Source organism: Toxotes jaculatrix, chromosome 19 (genome assembly GCF_017976425.1).
Source record: "Toxotes jaculatrix isolate fToxJac2 chromosome 19, fToxJac2.pri, whole genome shotgun sequence".
NCBI lineage: Eukaryota > Metazoa > Chordata > Actinopteri > Toxotidae > Toxotes > Toxotes jaculatrix.
Genome location: NC_054412.1, coordinates 14398249 through 14416057, shown reverse-complemented (window position 1 = coordinate 14416057; position 17809 = coordinate 14398249). Strand labels below are relative to the sequence as shown.

Genomic DNA, 17809 nt, shown 5'->3' with positions numbered 1-17809 from the left:
GAAGTTAAAACATCTTACAACACTTCCACATGCAGCAGGGGGGCTACCTGGGCTTCACACTGGCCATGGCCTCATCCAAGCTGGAGTCCCACTCAGCCAGATGCAGCCACCTGCTAAACACACACAGACAAATACATGTTTAAATGTAGAAACACTGAGCAATGTTGACTTACATGCTTTCTCTTACCCTCTGATGATCCTCTGGAGCAGCTCACCCTTCCTGCAGAGAAAGCACATGCATACACACAAGGAAATGAATGCACACATATGTGTAAAAATACTAAATGTTAACCAACAGGCAGCATCTCACCTGGTCTCTCCTGGCCCTCCAAATCAGCTCTGCCATCCTGCAAGAGAAACACAACCAAGAAGCATCAGTACACAAACCACCTTTGAAATGGCCCTTGATTTGTTTTTGTTTTTTTTAAAACCACTTACCACAAAGAGCTATGACAACACAACAGCCACGGTGTCACTCACTCCCACAAGGTGGCGCTCTATCCTCACCAGCAGCACCTTCACTGGCTCCACCCCACATACACCTACAACACACACACACACACACACACACACACACACACACACACACACACACACACACACACAGTATGAAATTAGTGCATGCATAAGTGTAGAAAGACTACAATGTGGCTCTTGCTCACCTGGTCTCAAATGGTCCTCTCACTCAGCTCCTCCCTCCTGCTGAAAAACACAAACACATTGGTTTTGGATACTAATCAAGTCAACCTTTGAACTTCTAATATTTTTGCTTCACTTCCAGCTGCAGCAGGGGTCTTACCTGGACTCCCCCCCTCCCCCCAGAACTGAACCAAACCCCATCTAAAGTGCATTGAAGACAAAAGCAGGCACTTCCTTCTTTCTGATTTTAATACAGACACATTCTCACACTCAGACATGGATGCATGCATATGGGTAGAAACACTGCACAATGTGGCCTTCACACACCTGGTCTCAAGGGTCTTCTGGAGCAGCCTCACCCACCTGCAGCAAAATAAAGTTTTTATTTAAAAAAAAATCTGACTCTGGATATTAATCTGATCAAAACTCTGTTTTTTTGTAAAGATTTTGGAACAGGGCTACCTGAGCTCTACATTGGTCACAGCCTCGTCCAAGCTGGAGCCCCACTCAGCCAGATGCAGCTACCTGTTGAACACAAAGGAACAAAAAAAAAAAAAACAACAAAACAGCCAGCAAAATACAACTGAGTCCTTCAATGCAGAAACATTGAGCAATATTGGCTAAGATGCATCTTCTCATTGTCCTCTTGAGCAGCTCCTCCATCCTGGACAACCAGTGATGATGTTCTCGACACAGTGTCCATCTTTTGAAGCAGAAGCGTTGAGAGACAGTGGTTCCATCCCTGCTTCAGCAGGTCTACAGTCATGTGACCACTGTGATGAGTCCTTGAGGTTCTTTTCCCCAGATCTTCCACTCTGATGCAGTACACACACAGTTGCTGGGGGTGTACACAAACAAATCCTTCAGTGTAGAAACACTGGGCAATATTGGCCAACATGCATCCTCATGGTTCTCTGGATCAGCAGCTCCTCCATCCTGCACAACACACAAAGAAACACAGTCAACATTAGCCACAGGTACTGGGCAAGTAAATCCATGGAAGCCAAAACATCTTACAACACTTCCACATGCAACTGGGCTTCACACTGGCCATGGCCTCATTCAAGCTGGAGTCCCACTCAGCCAGATGCAGCTACCTGCTAAACACACACAGACAAATACATGTTTAAATGTCGAAACACTGAGCAATGTTGATTTACATGCTTTCTCTTACCCTCTGATGATCCTCTGGAGCAGCTCATCCTTCCTGCAGAGAACACACACACACACACACACACATACACACACACACACACAGGCTTTGGATATTAAACCTGAAATTCTAAAGGTTCAGCAACACTTCAAGGTGCAGCTGAGGGCCCACCTAGACCCCACACTGCTGAACAGACCTGACAACGACCCCAGGGCTATGCACAAGGACAACTACCCACAATTAAGCCCGACAACACGACACGCAACTCAACATTAAGCCCGACAACACGACACGCAACTCAGCCCATGCTGCCAACACCATCTGCCGACATATACACAGTTGTGTCCGGATCACAACTGCATATGTGCTTCCACCAACCGACAACACTAACGCAACGGCCCAGCAACAGCAAACGCGCGCTCCAAATCTACACAGTTCCGAGTGCCTTCAACACACTGAATCCATCCACAACTAATCCGTGCCAACACTTGGCCAGTCCCGAACTCCAAAGCGGTTATACTGGTTACAATGCCCATCTCAACCGATCTAAAGGCACAAGCCTGCGCGTACAACACTCAGATCTCTCTCTCACACACACATAAATGTAGAGCCGATGAGAGACGCCAAGTGCGGTGCTTTCTCCAAAAATGGTCTCGGCCGCTCCGCTGGATCCCTTCCTCCGTCCTGCGGAAACCTGGAACATAATCAAACATGTTAGCCTCTGCTCACAAATCAACTCAAGCTTTGCATTTTAAACGTTCCGCGTGGGCCTTACCTGGCCTCCACGTCGGCCATTTTTCCTCTGGATTGCTCCGGACACGCGTTTCTCGAGCCCACGCTGAAGTTCCAGCTCCACTAGGCCTGAATCGTCTCTCTGCTCTCAGCCATAGCTTTCACTGTACACCAGAAAGTACAATGACAACCTGTTAAACATGAACACACAAGCTTCCTCTGTCTACAGGTAACGACTTCAGTTCGATCCACTTACCAGAAAAACAGCTTGGACAAAATACAACGTTACAGAGACATCCCGTAATCCAGGCCTTATGAGCCGCACCTGACATAAAATCCTGCCATGCTATTGGCTGAGCCCTCTCCTCCCCGGTCACATGGGTTTGATCAGCGCATAGGCAACAGGTGCGACTGATTTTTGGCGCGGATCAAACTGGACTCTGATTGGACGGGACTCATGGGTTAAACGGTAGGAGGGACCTGCGGTGACTGCCCTCATAAAGCAGCAGTAACGTCTGAATCGGGGTCCAACACAGAACAGGTGTTTGAAATGGTCACAAATTGCCAGGGGTTCACTTTCAGTCTGACTCCATGGCTTTATGCATTAAAGACTAAAGTCAGAATCAGTTTTATTGGCCAAATTTATGCAAACAAACAAGGAACTTGACTTTGGTTTTCCTTTGCTCTCAGGCACTACAGAGCAACAACACAACCAACAGAACAACTACTTTTTTTTCCAAAAATACCAATAGTTCAATGGTGCAATGGGTCAGTCTGAATCTGGATAATGCAAACTATATACATATATATATGTCATATAAGGTGTGTTCAAAAGCAAACAAAGTCAACCAGTGAATCTGCTGTCAATTGTCTTCCAACATGGTCATACATACAATATGAAGTTTATCAAAAGTTCCCTACTTCAAACGGGCCACAGTGAATTTCTTTGAAAGGTGTGTGTCACCTGTGGCCTTCCCATCACAATTACTCAGCAAAATCTCCAGTTATGTCTTTGTTCCACACATACACACAGACTGAGCTCTTAGTAGGAAGAGCTCACTTGATTTTTGGCTTTTATTAGTGTTTAAGGTTCATGAGGCATGTCTTATTGTTTCAGTTCAAGCAGAGTAAAACTGTCAAATCCATTCAACTGTCCTCATTGGGAAATGTTTCTGCAAAACAGTTAAGAAATATCAAAAGAGGAAACACAACAGAGTTTATTTGGACTTTTACACACATCATAAAGACCTCAAAAAAAAACAAAACATCAATCATAGGTGACAAGAAGGGCCAACAAGCCACGGACACAAGTATAAGGAACAATGTGCAAAAAAATAGTATTTACAATCTAAAGAAAAATGAAAGTAAAGTTACAAAAAACAGTACACAAAATACAAAAACAGTAAAAACTAGTAAACCTGGCAATATACAAATTTACATAACGGTGGGGCGAAGAGTAGGATCCTGTATAAAAATATAAATAAATAAATGATATGTATATGCACGCACGCACACACGCACGCACACACAGCTACAGTGGTGAGACCATTATTACAGTACATTTTATAAAGGGGGTCAGTGTGTCGTTCCGCATGTCGTTTTTTGTTCTTTAATTTTTTGGTTTGGCTTAAATGTGAACTCATGAGGGTCCCACAAAGAGGAATCACAAAGACACAACTATTTATCAATCAGGTGTAAACGTGTGAGTAAGCGAAAAATCTCGAAACTACTTTCCATAAAGAAATAGTTAAAGTGCCAGGTTCACTTTTGTCACAATTTCTGAAACGTTTCTCAATATCCTGACACAGAAATAAAGATCTATCTACTTTACAACAGCCAATAGTTTGTTCGTGGAAGTAAGTGGGAGGAAATGAAAATGATATGATAAATGATTAAATGAACCCCCCCAAAAAAATCTCGTCTTTACGAGATTAAGTGGATTTTTTCCAGCTCTCATTCTCACCCACTCTCAGCTGCAACCGTGCAGAAGTGGAGTTTGGGTGAGGGAGGGAGGGGGTGTTGTCGGCGTTTCCCTCCAGACATACATCATTTCAGCCCATCCTACAGTTGCTACCACAGAGGTGGAGACTACAGCATTGCGGGAATAACTGAGACTGCATGTCGAGCCCTTCCTTACGGGAGACAAATTCAGTTAACGGACTTTTTCTTTACACACGCCCCCCCCCCCCCCCCCCCGCGTTAATAATGTGTAGAAGGAGCTCGGTCTTGCAGCTGTCACTGGGTTAAAACCTGTCAAGGGAGGTCGGTTTGGACAGCCAGAACTCCTCGGTGCCGGCAGCATCTGCGGCGCAAACCGGATCTCACGTCCAACCTGGAGACATTTTTGCTGCATTCACGATGATCCGAGCGTGACTTCTGGACGCTGAGCAGAGGCATCCCCCCCCCCCCCCCCCCCCACCCTTCTTTCTCTCCCGCCTCCCCTCTCCGTCTTTCTTTCTGTCTTTTCTTTTTTCGTGGGTTCAGCACAGACTGTCCAGTCAGTTTGCCCCCTTTTTTTCAGCGCTGGGGAAGCTGATAGAGATGGGACGACTCGGTTTCAGAACCACGGAGAGCGCCCGAATTCTGCTGCTCAGTGTGTTTGGTGAGTGAGTGTGAACGTGTGCCGCTGTCGTGACTCCTCACTGCAGTGTGTGTGTATGTATGCGCGTGCATGCGTGTGCACCTACGGCGCGTGTTTAAGCATGACAGTGTATGTGTGTGTTCTTATGTGTCTGAGTTGGCATGTTTCACCTCTTGTTTCCTCCTCACATAAATATAAAAGTCGTCCAAACACGGTCAGAGTTGCGGTTCATCGCTGACGCTGTTTAGGCTGCAGCCAGTGGCGTGCTGTTGCTCCCCTGATACTGCAGATTTCAGGCTCCAGTGTTTTAACCTGATTTTGACTTTGCCGGGAGGAAACAGAGGTGATTTGCCAGTGATCTGAAGATGTGGGGGACCTTCAGCTAAACTCAGTGTAGCTCTTTACGCTGCTGTTTCTGCTGATTCTGCGTGTTTTGCTGTGTGTGTCTGTGTGTGTAAGCGTGTGCTGCCCCCTTGGCATAAGCGCCCCCACCTCCAACTTTTCAGTATTCTATTCCATTTGGTTTCCAGGTGTGCTGGTGCTGTCCGTGGTGCTGGCGGAACAGGAAGGGGAGAACCTGTCTGGTCTCTCCAACAACCCGGACAAAGCCATCTTCGCGGTGCGGGAGAACGGCACAACATGTCTCATGGTGGAATTCGCCGCGAAATTCCTCGTGCCATATGACGTGCTCGCACTGAACGGGATAGATGTAAGGAATCCCCCCGTGCATTTTAAAACGTGGATGCTTAAAAAAAAAAATGAACAAAAATGAAACGCAGAGGCTGATTCAAGCTGCGTAAAAGGTTCCTTTGTGTTGAAGACACTAAAGGTTTGTCCGTCGTGCGTAAAAGTGGTTGCAGTGCTGAAAAAAAAAACATTTTACATGCAAAATATTTTGACATTTCTCTAAGCTGATTATTTTTGCTCATATTAATGAGGGAAATGTATTTTGATTACATTAGAACTGGATTTTGGAAACTGCTTTTGTAGTGTGTAGTCGTGCGTAAAATGCTGACGACGCATTAGATCCTATCATCAAGAAAGGGAAAAATAGTTTTCGATATCAAACTTTACAATCGTCAATTAAAATTACATTCATTTGTTTCTGTTCCTATGAACAACTTTTTCAAATAATCCGTCTTCTGGACATTTGGCTGCACAATAAGTTCGCGCGTGAAAATGGAACTATTCCACCGACACTTCAGTCCGTAATCTGTCCCTGTCTGTGCTTCTACCTTTTTGCAGCTGATCACCGAGCAGGCGTCCTTCACTCTTCCCCGTAGTGCTGAAATCGAGGGGAAATGTGGGAGCACGGAGTCAGAGATCCACATAACCTGGAAGAACAACGCCTACACTCTCCGCATCTACTTCTCTAAGGTGGGCGAGAAAAGACAGAGGAAACAGACATAATGTCGACACTCTATCATCAAATTACATTAAAAAAAAGTCAATCATTTGCTGGAAATCTCAAGCCGCCAACACGTCACCCTTCATCATAAAACTGTACATTTTCCCAAACGTACTGTCACTTTCAGTCTTATTTTGCTGAGTAATTTGCAGCGAGTATTTGTGCTGTTTCAAATTTATGTTGAGGTCTGTTGAGCCTGTTTTCCTTGAATTAAACGGAATTTCCAGTCTTACTAACGGAATTATGTTCCTTGTACTGCAGCGGGAATTCCTAAATGATGTGTTAATATTTTAGCAAAATTAATGACTATACTCATCTGAAGAATATACTGAATTAAAAAATAAGGTTTAAAAAGTAAAAGGAAGTCTAACTTGACTTATTACGCTGGCCATTTTTCCGCTGAGTGTAGGCCAACCTGTCCTCTCCATGCAGTGGAAAAGCCCGGCGTGATGCTTGTGGGTTTGTGTGTCTGCGTGTTGCAGGAGTTCCGTGACAAGGGCATCGAGGTGTGGAAGATTAGCAAGATCCAGTTCGTCTACGACACCTCGGAGACATCGCATTTCATCAACGCATACAACCGTGAGTCTCCCGCCGAGCCTGTGTACAGTAGCTACTCAGCACATTTCCATCCCGCCTGCTTTGAAAACAACGAGCTCTCATTCATCTCACATTAGCATCCAGCTGGAATCAGAGGGTTGACTCATGCAGGGATTTACGATTTTCGCCCACGCACACGACGCAGTTTGAAGTTTTAAGCGAATGTTTTTTTTAATTGTTTTTAGGTTTTTATCCTGCTCCTTTGAGCTGAAAATAAGCGTATTATTATTATTATTATTATTATTATTATTAGTTGTAGTAGTAGTATGCCTTTTATAAAATTAAAAATAAGAGAGCTGCATAAATCCTCTTTGTGTGGGACCCCCTTCCAACATCCTGGCAGACCACAGACCCTCTTTTATAAATGCAATATTTTAATATGTGTGTTTTTTTTAATGTTTTTTTTTTTTTTTAATAATTTTGCTTTATTTTATTTTATTTTGGAGGATTTTCCAGTCTTTTTGTTACTTCTATTGCTTTTGGTTGCATTGGATGCACTCAAATTATGAATTATTAAATGATTAAATTGAATCTCATTTTCACATAAGCCTACGTAAAATGAATGGATGGAGGCCAAACAGACACGGACACACATGAGCACCTTAAACTTGGGTACATTATAATGGCTTCCTGTTTACTTCACATTCATTAATGACTCTTCCTTTCTTTCCAGCTGGGAAGCACACAGCCAGCACCCACCGCCTGTCGGCCCTGGTGACCCCCGCGGGGCGCTCCTATGTGTGCACGGCACAGCAGACCCTCACCCTCATCTCTAGTGACCACCAGAAGGGCATCACTTTCTCTATGTACGACATCCAGATCCAGCCCTTTGACATCGCCTCTGACTTCATGTTCAGTGAACGTAAGAACAGCCCACCTATGACACCTTTTCAAGAAGCACTGCCGCTAAGAGCGAGTCAACCTTTGACACACACTGCCACTGTTTTCTACTCTAACATCATGAAAAAAGCAGAGACGATGATGATAATGGTGATGATGAAAAATCCTGGGGTGAAGGTGCCACTGCCTTACATCTCTCAATGACACACACAGAGTCCCAGCTCTCTGGGGGGTTATTTCTGCAGTATGAGGAGCACTTTGGGCTGCAGAGAGGGAGTCAGGGTAACAAGAGGGGGCAAAAAAAGCGGGGGTGGAGATGCAAGAGAGACAAAAGAGACGCAAAGAGAGAAAGAGGGAGAGAAAGGGTGGGGGTCATTAGGACTTTATGAGTGCAGTCATATACTCACCCTCAGTGCAGCTTTTATAGACATACTCAGCGAACCTGTCCGTCCTCTGAAGCCAATCACCTTGGAGAATCATTTGCTCTGAGCTGCTGTAAACTAGGCTGTGCTGTGCTTCACCGCCTTCCTCCCGCTGTGCACCACTGCTGCCCACAGAGAGAAACACCTTCAACTTTAAACCACATACACATACTGCACAACCGGTACAGCTAGTTGTTGTTTTGGTGTTCCCCTCCCTTCCTTACAAACACTCGTGTATAAAAAGATATGTGTGTGCAAGCTAACGTGCATTTAGCTCAGCACAAAAGCTGAAAAAAAAACAGTGTCTAATTGTATAAATGAAAGAGAGAGGAAGCATCTGTTTGACATTTGTGTCAGTTAGCAAATAAAAATCTCAGGAACAGACACACATGGGTCCATTGTCCACTCACATATTACACACAGACATGCAACACGCTATACACACAAGCACACACACACTATGCATTCTGCATATATAGTACACATATCTCTAACAGCCTATGCTTATGCCCGACAGTCTGTAAGAGGCCACATAGGTGAAGTAATACACCTGAAATTCATCACAACAGTAATAATACTTTACCAATATTGATAAATATAAGAAACTAATATAAATTAAGTCACTAAACATTTCATAGACACAGCAATTCATCAAGACAATGATCGGTAGTTAAACTCATTATGAAAATAATTGTTATTTGCAGCCAAAATTTATAAAGATTAACAGATAAAGAAATAATAACATGATATGATCATATCATCACAATCTGAATACATTGAAAGGTATTGCTAAATAATACTGACTTATCACTCAGCCCTAAAAAGACAATTCTGAATGAACCTACACACCATCTGAGGCCTTTAAGGACCTTTCTCAGTCATGTTCAGTCTCCTCATCGTGCTGACTGTGTTCATTATTCCACTTTCTGCAGCCTACAAGTGCATCACCGACCAGCGGGAGCGCCTGGAGGAGACCCTCCCCCTCATCCTGGGCCTCATTCTGGGCCTCATCATCATCATCACGCTCACCGTCTACCACTTCCACCTGAAGCTGACAGCAAACCAGCCCCAGCTCCCCAGAGATCGCTCCATGTACAAGAACATGTAGTCAGCAGCACGGCGGCGGCTCCCTCAGCTCTCTCCAAAGCTAACCTGATAAAAGACTTGTCTCCTCGATGTCCCAGGCCTAACACCACAGAGGAAAGTGCCCTGCCAAGGACTGATTCCCTGACAGAGAAATGTGTGTAGCCTGTACTGCAGGCCCACTGGAACTTCTGAACAGCTAAAACACAAGTTAAGGGGACTTCTTGGGGCCTAGCATGGATGTAGTTGGAGGGTCAACCCACCAAAATCTAATTTACCTGGCTGCAGAGTTGAATCCTAATGTCATAAATTCATAGTCTGCGTTACAGTGATACGAATTTTAACGAAAACAAAAACATTAATTTACGCTTTTATTTTTATGAAAATATGATGATTTATGCTCGGATTGGTGGTTGTTTGACATCTGAAAATCACCAACCTGAGGTTACAGCTTATCACCGGAGCCTACTTTACCACTTCAGCCATTTTTATCCAGCTCGTCTTTGAAGTTTCACATATTGCCTGAGCTTCTGCCGTCATTTGCCAACAGTCTGTCACCCTCTCCTCTCTTCCTCTCTCTGAAATTGCTGCTACATAATTTCAATACCTATTGTTGGTTCTGTATTTGCTAACCTTAATATGTTTTTATTCAAGAATCCCTTTTATTTCAGTGTTGAATGCAGCCATAGTGTTGACAGTGGACACGTCTTGTGTGTGCAGTGCAGTGGCATTCAGAGTCATTACGAGCTGCGGTGTTTTTGCTTTGACTTCGACAAATCTTTTCTCCACACTGATGTACGGAACATATCAAAAAAGGAAGAAAGAAATACATAAACATCGGATAACAATTCTGTACTAAATAGTGTAGAGTTTATCAGAATGCCATTTGAGTGTTTATGAAAGCACAGAGGTTATTAAATGAAAAAAAAAATTCTAGGTGTATAATATTTTCAGAAACAAAGTCTATGCATATACCTCTGCTGATGCAATCTTGTGCAGTATTCTTCTGTTCATTGAAATAAATTGCTGGAATCATCTCCACACCCCTGTCAAGTTATTTCCATTATCTATCACATTACTACAGTACAATCTCGTCAATCTTTCAAGCCTAATAAATGTCACAGTCTCTTTCCTATATTGGTTTAAAACAAATTAAATGCGACGACAGTGTTGAAATGAAATGAAATGGACTGACTGGAAAAAGGTGACTGACACACATGTCAGTAGAGAAGCTGCAGAGATGAGGTATTGATTTTGTTGTCCAGATCTGGGCCTTCGAAAGGAGACGCAATATGAACAAATCTAATTGAAAGTAAACAGAGCATTTGTGTCAGCTGCAGCTATTTGTTTCAGCGATGTGAATGTCATAGATCATACTCGGTCACAACACATCAAAGTCACAGCCCCTTAATCTGCTTTTTCCCCACAGAGCCAAGACCACTGAAAGTTCAAGACGTCAGGTGCCCATTCTAACTTCAGCCAGTTTAAAAATCAGACCAAGCACAGATTAATCCCACTACTTCTCTAACAACCACAACATTATGGGAAGCCAGGTAATGGTTGAAACACAGTCAGTGTGAACAGTCAGCAATAAGCTCGGATGGTGTCTTAAACACTGTATCATGTATTGAGCATTTTAACTAAATCTGTAAATGTGCTTACGTTCATTGCACAAAGCATCTAAAGTTACACAAAAGCCACAACAGTTAGAAACCACCTAATTTTATTTTGCGTCTGCACTAAATTAAAAAGACCCCAAAAAAATGATGTAGCTGACCGCAAATTCCCACACAACAATGAGTCTATGTGACTGAGGTTGCCATGGCGATTCATGAACGACAGAGCAGAGTGAGAATCAGTGCAACAGATTCTGTAGTGACTGTGCTACAGCCACTTTAACTGAAAACCTCAACCCACAACACAACACACACGCCAAATCTGCTCAGCAGCCACATGACGAGCGACACAAAGGCCACACATTCAAGGCTACAATAACTAGAGTAACGAACACAGTAGGACCGCCAGCAAACAGTTAACGTGGGAGGACTCACCGGTTACTGAGCTTCACAAAGTTGCAGTTGCCGTCCAGTTTGTGTCGAAATACGCGCAGGATACAAATATTCCTTTTCCGTCTTTGTTTTGGAAATAGGCTCCTCTGGGGGAAAAAATGTTATGGTGAAAAAATCCGCCACGTGGACCCAAAAAAAGGAGAAGAAAACAAGATTTGGGAAATTTCATCGTCGTCATGGTCGAAGTTTCATAGTAAACATTCAAACTTCGTGCAGCAAACACACAGGTGACACAGGTGTGTTTGATTACAGCTGTGCTCCACGTGAAATGTCTCGGCAAACCACAGAGGACCAGCATGCAATTCACCGGGGTCTTTGACCTTACACCTGTACTCAGTGCACCCAAGGTCTAAGCCAGGGTTTTACAAAAAAAAAGTAATGCCTTAATGCCTCTGACATGTTTAACTAGACCCCAAAATAACGGCGTTGTTGTTGTTTTTTGTTGTTGTTTTGTTTTTTGTTTTGTTTTTTGTTTTGTTTTTTGTTTTGTTGTTTTTGTTGTTTTCACTTTACTTTTATTCATTTACTTAATGAATAAACGTAAAGACATAGTTGTTGTGCCCAGAAGCAGCAATATTTAAAATAATACCACAGTCAACCTTAAAAATCCTGCCATGTGTAACCTGTGTTCCTGTAGAATGCAAACAGACCTGTTCTAATTCATTAGTGATATTAATTATGTGTTTTTCCTGCTGTACAGTGTCAAATAGTCTGCGGTGAAAAAGACCTAAGATGTATTGATTAGAGGATGTATTATATTATCCCCCTTAATAGTGAGCCAGTGACTGTACAGTCTTGAAGTTTGATCCTCATTGATGCTCTGCAGGCCGACTGGCCCCACACTTGTGCTTTTATTTACTGGGCCATCGGCAGAGGTATCTCACTCTGAGAAAGAAGCTCCATCCTCTGTCCAAGCGAGATCAATATCCCATTATAGTGTTTCAGAGGGAAATGGCTTAGAGGAAAGGGAGAGAAATAACCTCATATATTATGGCAACACCAATCCATGGACGTGTCTTTCAGCTTCTGTGTTCAGGGGTGAAGTTAGAGTGAAATAGTTGGAAATGAGAACTGTTGAATTTAGAGAATATGGAAGACCAAAACAAAAAGGAGAAAATAAACAGTTGATGGCTGAAAGGAATTCCCTTGAATAATCTGACAGTGCGCTGTTTAAAAAAAAAAAAAAAAAAAAAAATCTCTGCTTGATATGAGACACTGAGAGAGAAGAGGAAGAAGAGGAGACTAGAGGGCAATGAAGGAAAAATCCATGCAACACATCTCAATGTTTTTATGGGCGTTTTTTAATTGAAACCAGCTTCACTGATAACAAACATGCAATATCACTGTACAAGCCAACACCACAGATAAGTGTTACTCATTCAAGTCTTGACACATTGTCAAGGATTAGCCAGCAGCATACATACACACACATACACTAACACACATACACAAACACACACTCGCACACACACTTTCAGATGTTGTACAGAGATAAACACGCTCTACCTCTTTTGCTCTTTGACACACACGGACTCACATGCAATCCAACTCAAACACACACACACACACACACACTCACATACGCACAGTCATATTTACATATCACAGTGAATGATGGGTAAAAACGATGTGGGGAGGAGGATTACACTGTTCTCCCCGGTCCGACCAGAGATGAGAATGGCAGCACAGTTCCAGTGATAGCGAGTGTGTCTCTGACTGAGGTGGGATAAGGAGTGAGATGATGACAGTGAGGATGTGAGTAGAAAACGAGATCTTTTATCAGCATCCTAAAATCTGTGCGGTAGGCGGGCGTCTTGGATGGGCGCCTCTTAGCATTTAGAGAAACAGGATGAGGTTCCTAATATAAAAGAAAACAGGTCTGCGTAGAGTAAATCTTTTGTTTGTTTGTTTGTTTGTTTGTTTCATATGTGTGTGTGTGTCAAATCCACTCAATCTGTGCTACATTTAAATGCATGGTGCAATTACAGTATCATAAATACAGGGCTTCATGGTTTCATAAATAGGTTTGGGGTATTGCTTGGATGATATAACAACTGATTTCACTGTCTGCCAATGCGCTTTTAGAAATGTAAATCAAAACTCAACAAAAAAACAAAACAAAGTAAACCAAAAAAAAAGGCCACACTACCAAAAAATAAACCTTCCAATAAATAAATAAATACTTTAAAACGTCATACAAAATTCTGACATTACCCTTTTTTCCAACATTTAATTGAAGTTCTGTCTACAAATGTAAGATAATAAATATATTTCGTATTTTTAGTAACAGTTAGGTTTAGGTGGGTTTATTTGGGATATCTTATATATCTTTAAGCAAAAACTGGATTATAAACAGTAGGAAAGATCTCTGCAGAAACTCTGTTTAATACTGCTCATATCACAATGGTTACGACACGATAAAATACTGCAAATTATCAAAACTGTACAGAAAAACTTACAAGTTTCTCTAAAATACATTTTCACTGTTAGTGTGTGAGAAGAGAGATACAAGAGAGCTCGTCTCTGTTTGACCAGCTGAGCAGCGGCCTGTCCTTCAGATGGACTGATGACGCAGCAGCCGCCTGACAGTCAGTACCGGTCAAAAACCCTCTCCTTCTGCACGCGGCTGATTGTTCTTTCCTCTGCTGCTCTGGTCTGGAGCAGAGAGCGCCGGTCCCCCCCAGGGTCCCTCCACCTCGCCGCAACCCTCTGAAGCTCTTGCTGATGGCTACTACAACTCTACATGGAGCTGAAGACTCACAGTCTGGGAAGAGAGAAGACTGCAGCAGGGCGAGCCAGCCCATACGTTTCTACTGGAGGTCTAGTGAGTTCCTCTGGCACAGTACACTCTTCTACTCCAGTTCATAGTTTCAAGATAGTAGACAATTTTTTTTCTTCTTTTCTGTGGTCGTGTGTTTTTTTAAATGTATTTCTTAGATATTCCTCTAGCTAAACTACATCACGGTTACAGGTGTGAGTGTTAGTGGCGCACCACAGAATGGTGGAGTGTTTTGGCTGGGTGAGGGCACGGCCACCCTGGTAGTGTGTGTACAGTATGTATGTGATTTTTTTTTTTTAGTGTAGAAGAGAGCAGGTTTGGGCCAGCGGGTCAGCGGTGGCGGTAGTGTCTCATGAGGGGGACGATGCAGGAAGGGGGTCCCGACAGCTTGAGGAAGGGGTGCTGGAGAAGTTCCTGGGCTGTGGCTCTCTGAGAGGGCTCCCTCACCAGCATCAGGTCCAGGAAGGATCGCAGCACCGAGGACACCTGGAGGTTGTAAAGAAAAGAAACACTCTGATTCTTTGCCTGATCTTCATCATGGATTGTAAAGGGAAGTCTACTGTTAACATAAATATATGCAAGAAAGGTCTTGAAAGATAAAAGGACTTGAGTTACTTCTAATTTTTTCATATAGTGACAGAACTACCTTGTGTGACTCTTTTAGCCGCGGAGGCAGGTTGTCTCGTATCCTCCTCATGGCCTGCAGAGGGGGCTCATTAAAGTAAGGGGGCTCTCCATCCACCATCTCAATCACCATGATGCCTAAAGACCAGATATCCACCTGCACACAAACCAGAATATCAATTCTCATGAGTGCAGTAAATGGTCATGTACAGTATGTCTTTGTGTCTTTCTTTAGCTTCTATCCCTTGATGCAGTACAATGTTTATCTGTGTGTGTGTGAAGTCCTCACCTCAGTCCCATAAGGTAGTCTAGAGATGACCTCTGGTGCCATCCAGTAGGGCGTGCCCACGAGGGACTTCCTCTTGGGCACCTCTTTGGAAACTTGAGCACAAAAGCCGAAGTCTGATAGCTTGATCTGCAAACACACGCAAAACAGCCATGCTGCCTTCACCTTCCACTTTCTATCATGTAGGTGTCCTGACATACAGCACAGACTGTATTAGTGCAGAACCTCTGTGTCTGAAGTCAAGAAGTGCACTGACCCATTGTGATGAAGAGCTTTCATAGAAGACACTAATCTCCTGTATTAGCGGTTAATTATCCTTCAATTAATCATGTCTTATCAGCTCGTTCGGAGGCATTAGGCAGGATTTAATTACTGGGGCACGAGTGGTAAGTGATGATGATGAGTTTCTGGCACTGGCTGTTGACAAGTAGCGGGAGTGGCACCAGTGGAGAAGGTCAGCGAGTGTGTGTGTGTGTGTAAATCACCAGTGACAGGAACAAGGGTTATAGCAATGGTTATTATTCAGATCCCTGTTTAAATGGGGATCTTATGGTTTAATAACATCCCAAAGGAAGGAGTGTGAATGGTCAATGTATCTAAACACACATGACACAGACACACACACTCCTCATACACTTACCCTGCCATCGTTGGTCAGAAGAATGGAGTCACTCTTAATGTCGCGGTGGATGACGCCCTGTGTGTGCAGGTAGGACAGAGCCCTCAGCACCGACAGACACACTGTAGCAATCTGCTCCTCATTCATCCTGTGAGGAGACGCACACACACACACACACATACACACAAAAACGTGTCAGCAATAACTATGAAAGTAGAAGAGCATTCGCTGTAGGAACCTGCTGCAATTTGTCTCGTTATTCACTTAACAATACATTCACTTCAAAGCTTAGAAGCTAATTGTTGTGCAAGACTGAATCTGCACAGAAATCTAATGGGGAGAGGATGTGAAATGTATGCATCAGATTGGGAGAGCTTTGTTTATTCATTTATTTATTAATATTTATTCTTTTGTACTTAATTCTGTTGTCACGCTCTCTTGTGATGTAGTTGGTAGAAACTTTATTGAAACATTATGAGCTTATATTCCTATCACTTATTTTCATTTGTTTTATTTATCAAATTACATCAGCTACTTACAGCTACTTACAGTGTGTAACTTATTATATTAATATCTTATCTCTATTTTATTTTTGTGTTGATTTCTTTATAATTTTTTGTACATATTTATCTTTATAATCCCTGTTTTATGTAGTTTTTAATTAAAATAATGTAAATTCAATAAAACAATATAACTGATAATATGGCTATATGTATATTTCATTATTTAAAATAATTAAACACTTTTTTGGAGGCATTGGAGAAATTACAGCTGCTTATTAGGCTACAACGCAGATGAGTCCGGCCACAGACTTTCCTGTCATCCTAAAGAGATTACAGTTCAACACAACTGATATGGAGCAGAAATCCGGTTTGAAAATATCCCCCTGTAGCCTGCAGCGGCTGTAGCTGTGATGTGCAGAGCAGGCAGGAGGGTCCCATATGGAGAGATGGGGCAATGCAGTCTGTCTGACTGAGCTCACACAGAAACTCCCAGCTCCACTGAACATTAACATCTAGACCCAGCTGGCCAGGCCATGCTGTGTGTTTACGAGCGTGCGTGTGTGCACTCTGAGCTGCCATCACATACAGTACATGTGCAGAAATAGGGACACTCATTTGCAAGCACAGATGAAGGAAGCACACATGTGTCATACATGTACATATTCATGCATGTGCAAAATACCCACAGTCAAGCTTGTTCTCTTCAGCTCATACACTCATCTGCTCTTTTCATCTTCTCCCTCAGTCTTAAAGATCCTTCACTTCCCTTATAAACTTGCGTTATGTGAAACAACCCAGAGGCCACACACACACACACACCCACACCTCACACTACAGACTCCAGCAGATTTTATTGTCACACATGTATGCATTTACAATCACGAAAGATAAATGAGCCTTCTGCTAATGGAAAAACAACTGGCTAAGTCAAAGTGAATGGGATGGAGACATGTACGCAAAGGAAAAAAAATTCAATCCTTACTGCCCAGCCATTGTCTCACACACACACACACACCTAGAAATGAACACAAGACAATCAAACAGGAAGCAGGCTCAGTGAAACAGAAAATTGTTTCAAACAAAGTAAAAAACAATTTTAATGAGCCTGTAAAGGTTGTCAAGGAGAGAATTACATGCACCTACGCACACACAAACATGCAGGACCCATCCACACACACACACCAGCAAGCACTAATACACTAATACATATGCTTTTGCACTTACATTGGATAAAATCCCTGTGAAGTGCAGCTCATTAACCAACTCTAAAAGTATAATTGAAATTTGAACGTGATTGAAATAGCTGAGGAGCGGGGACGACCATTCTGCCACTGCTGACTCGCCTGTGTGTCTTAGATTTGTGTGTGTTCACGAATCTCGGTGCGTGTGTGTGTGTGCATTTGCTGCCAACAACCCAACGAGCTGATGAAGCTTGCACAACGCAAGGCAGGCAGCAGTTATTTCCACAACAAAA

At 43.0% G+C, this 17809-nt stretch overlaps 2 protein-coding genes across 2 annotated transcripts in view; one reads left to right on the top strand and one right to left on the bottom strand.

The window, feature by feature from the left end:
* Nucleotides 1-5065: 5065 nt before the first annotated feature.
* Nucleotides 5066-9480, top strand: lamp5 (lysosomal associated membrane protein family member 5). Its single transcript, XM_041063958.1, has 6 exons — nt 5066-5126; nt 5636-5814; nt 6351-6482; nt 6996-7092; nt 7784-7972; nt 9305-9480. The coding sequence occupies exons 1-6, from the start codon at nt 5066-5068 to the stop codon at nt 9478-9480; spliced, it is 834 nt and encodes a 277-aa protein (XP_040919892.1).
* A 3344-nt stretch (nt 9481-12824) lies between these two features.
* pak5 (p21 protein (Cdc42/Rac)-activated kinase 5) overlaps nt 12825-17809 on the bottom strand; it is a 60187-nt gene continuing 55202 nt past the window's right edge. Inside the window, exons 9-12 of the mRNA XM_041065030.1 lie at nt 15854-15980; nt 15217-15342; nt 14950-15084; nt 12825-14789 (exon numbers count right to left, since the gene is read on the bottom strand). Coding sequence (XP_040920964.1) covers nt 14634-14789; nt 14950-15084; nt 15217-15342; nt 15854-15980 — 544 coding nt within the window. The 3' untranslated portion in view covers nt 12825-14633. The remainder of the gene's footprint in view (nt 14790-14949; nt 15085-15216; nt 15343-15853; nt 15981-17809) is intronic.

Coding starts and splice junctions, on each gene's coding strand:
- lamp5 (XM_041063958.1), top strand. CDS start 5,066: ATGGGACGACTCGGTTTCAGAACCACGGAGAGCGCCCGAATTCTGCTG. Junction 5,127..5,635: donor TCTGCTGCTCAGTGTGTTTG/GTGAGTGAGTGT, acceptor TTTGGTTTCCAG/GTGTGCTGGTGCTGTCCGTG. Junction 5,815..6,350: donor TCGCACTGAACGGGATAGAT/GTAAGGAATCCC, acceptor ACCTTTTTGCAG/CTGATCACCGAGCAGGCGTC.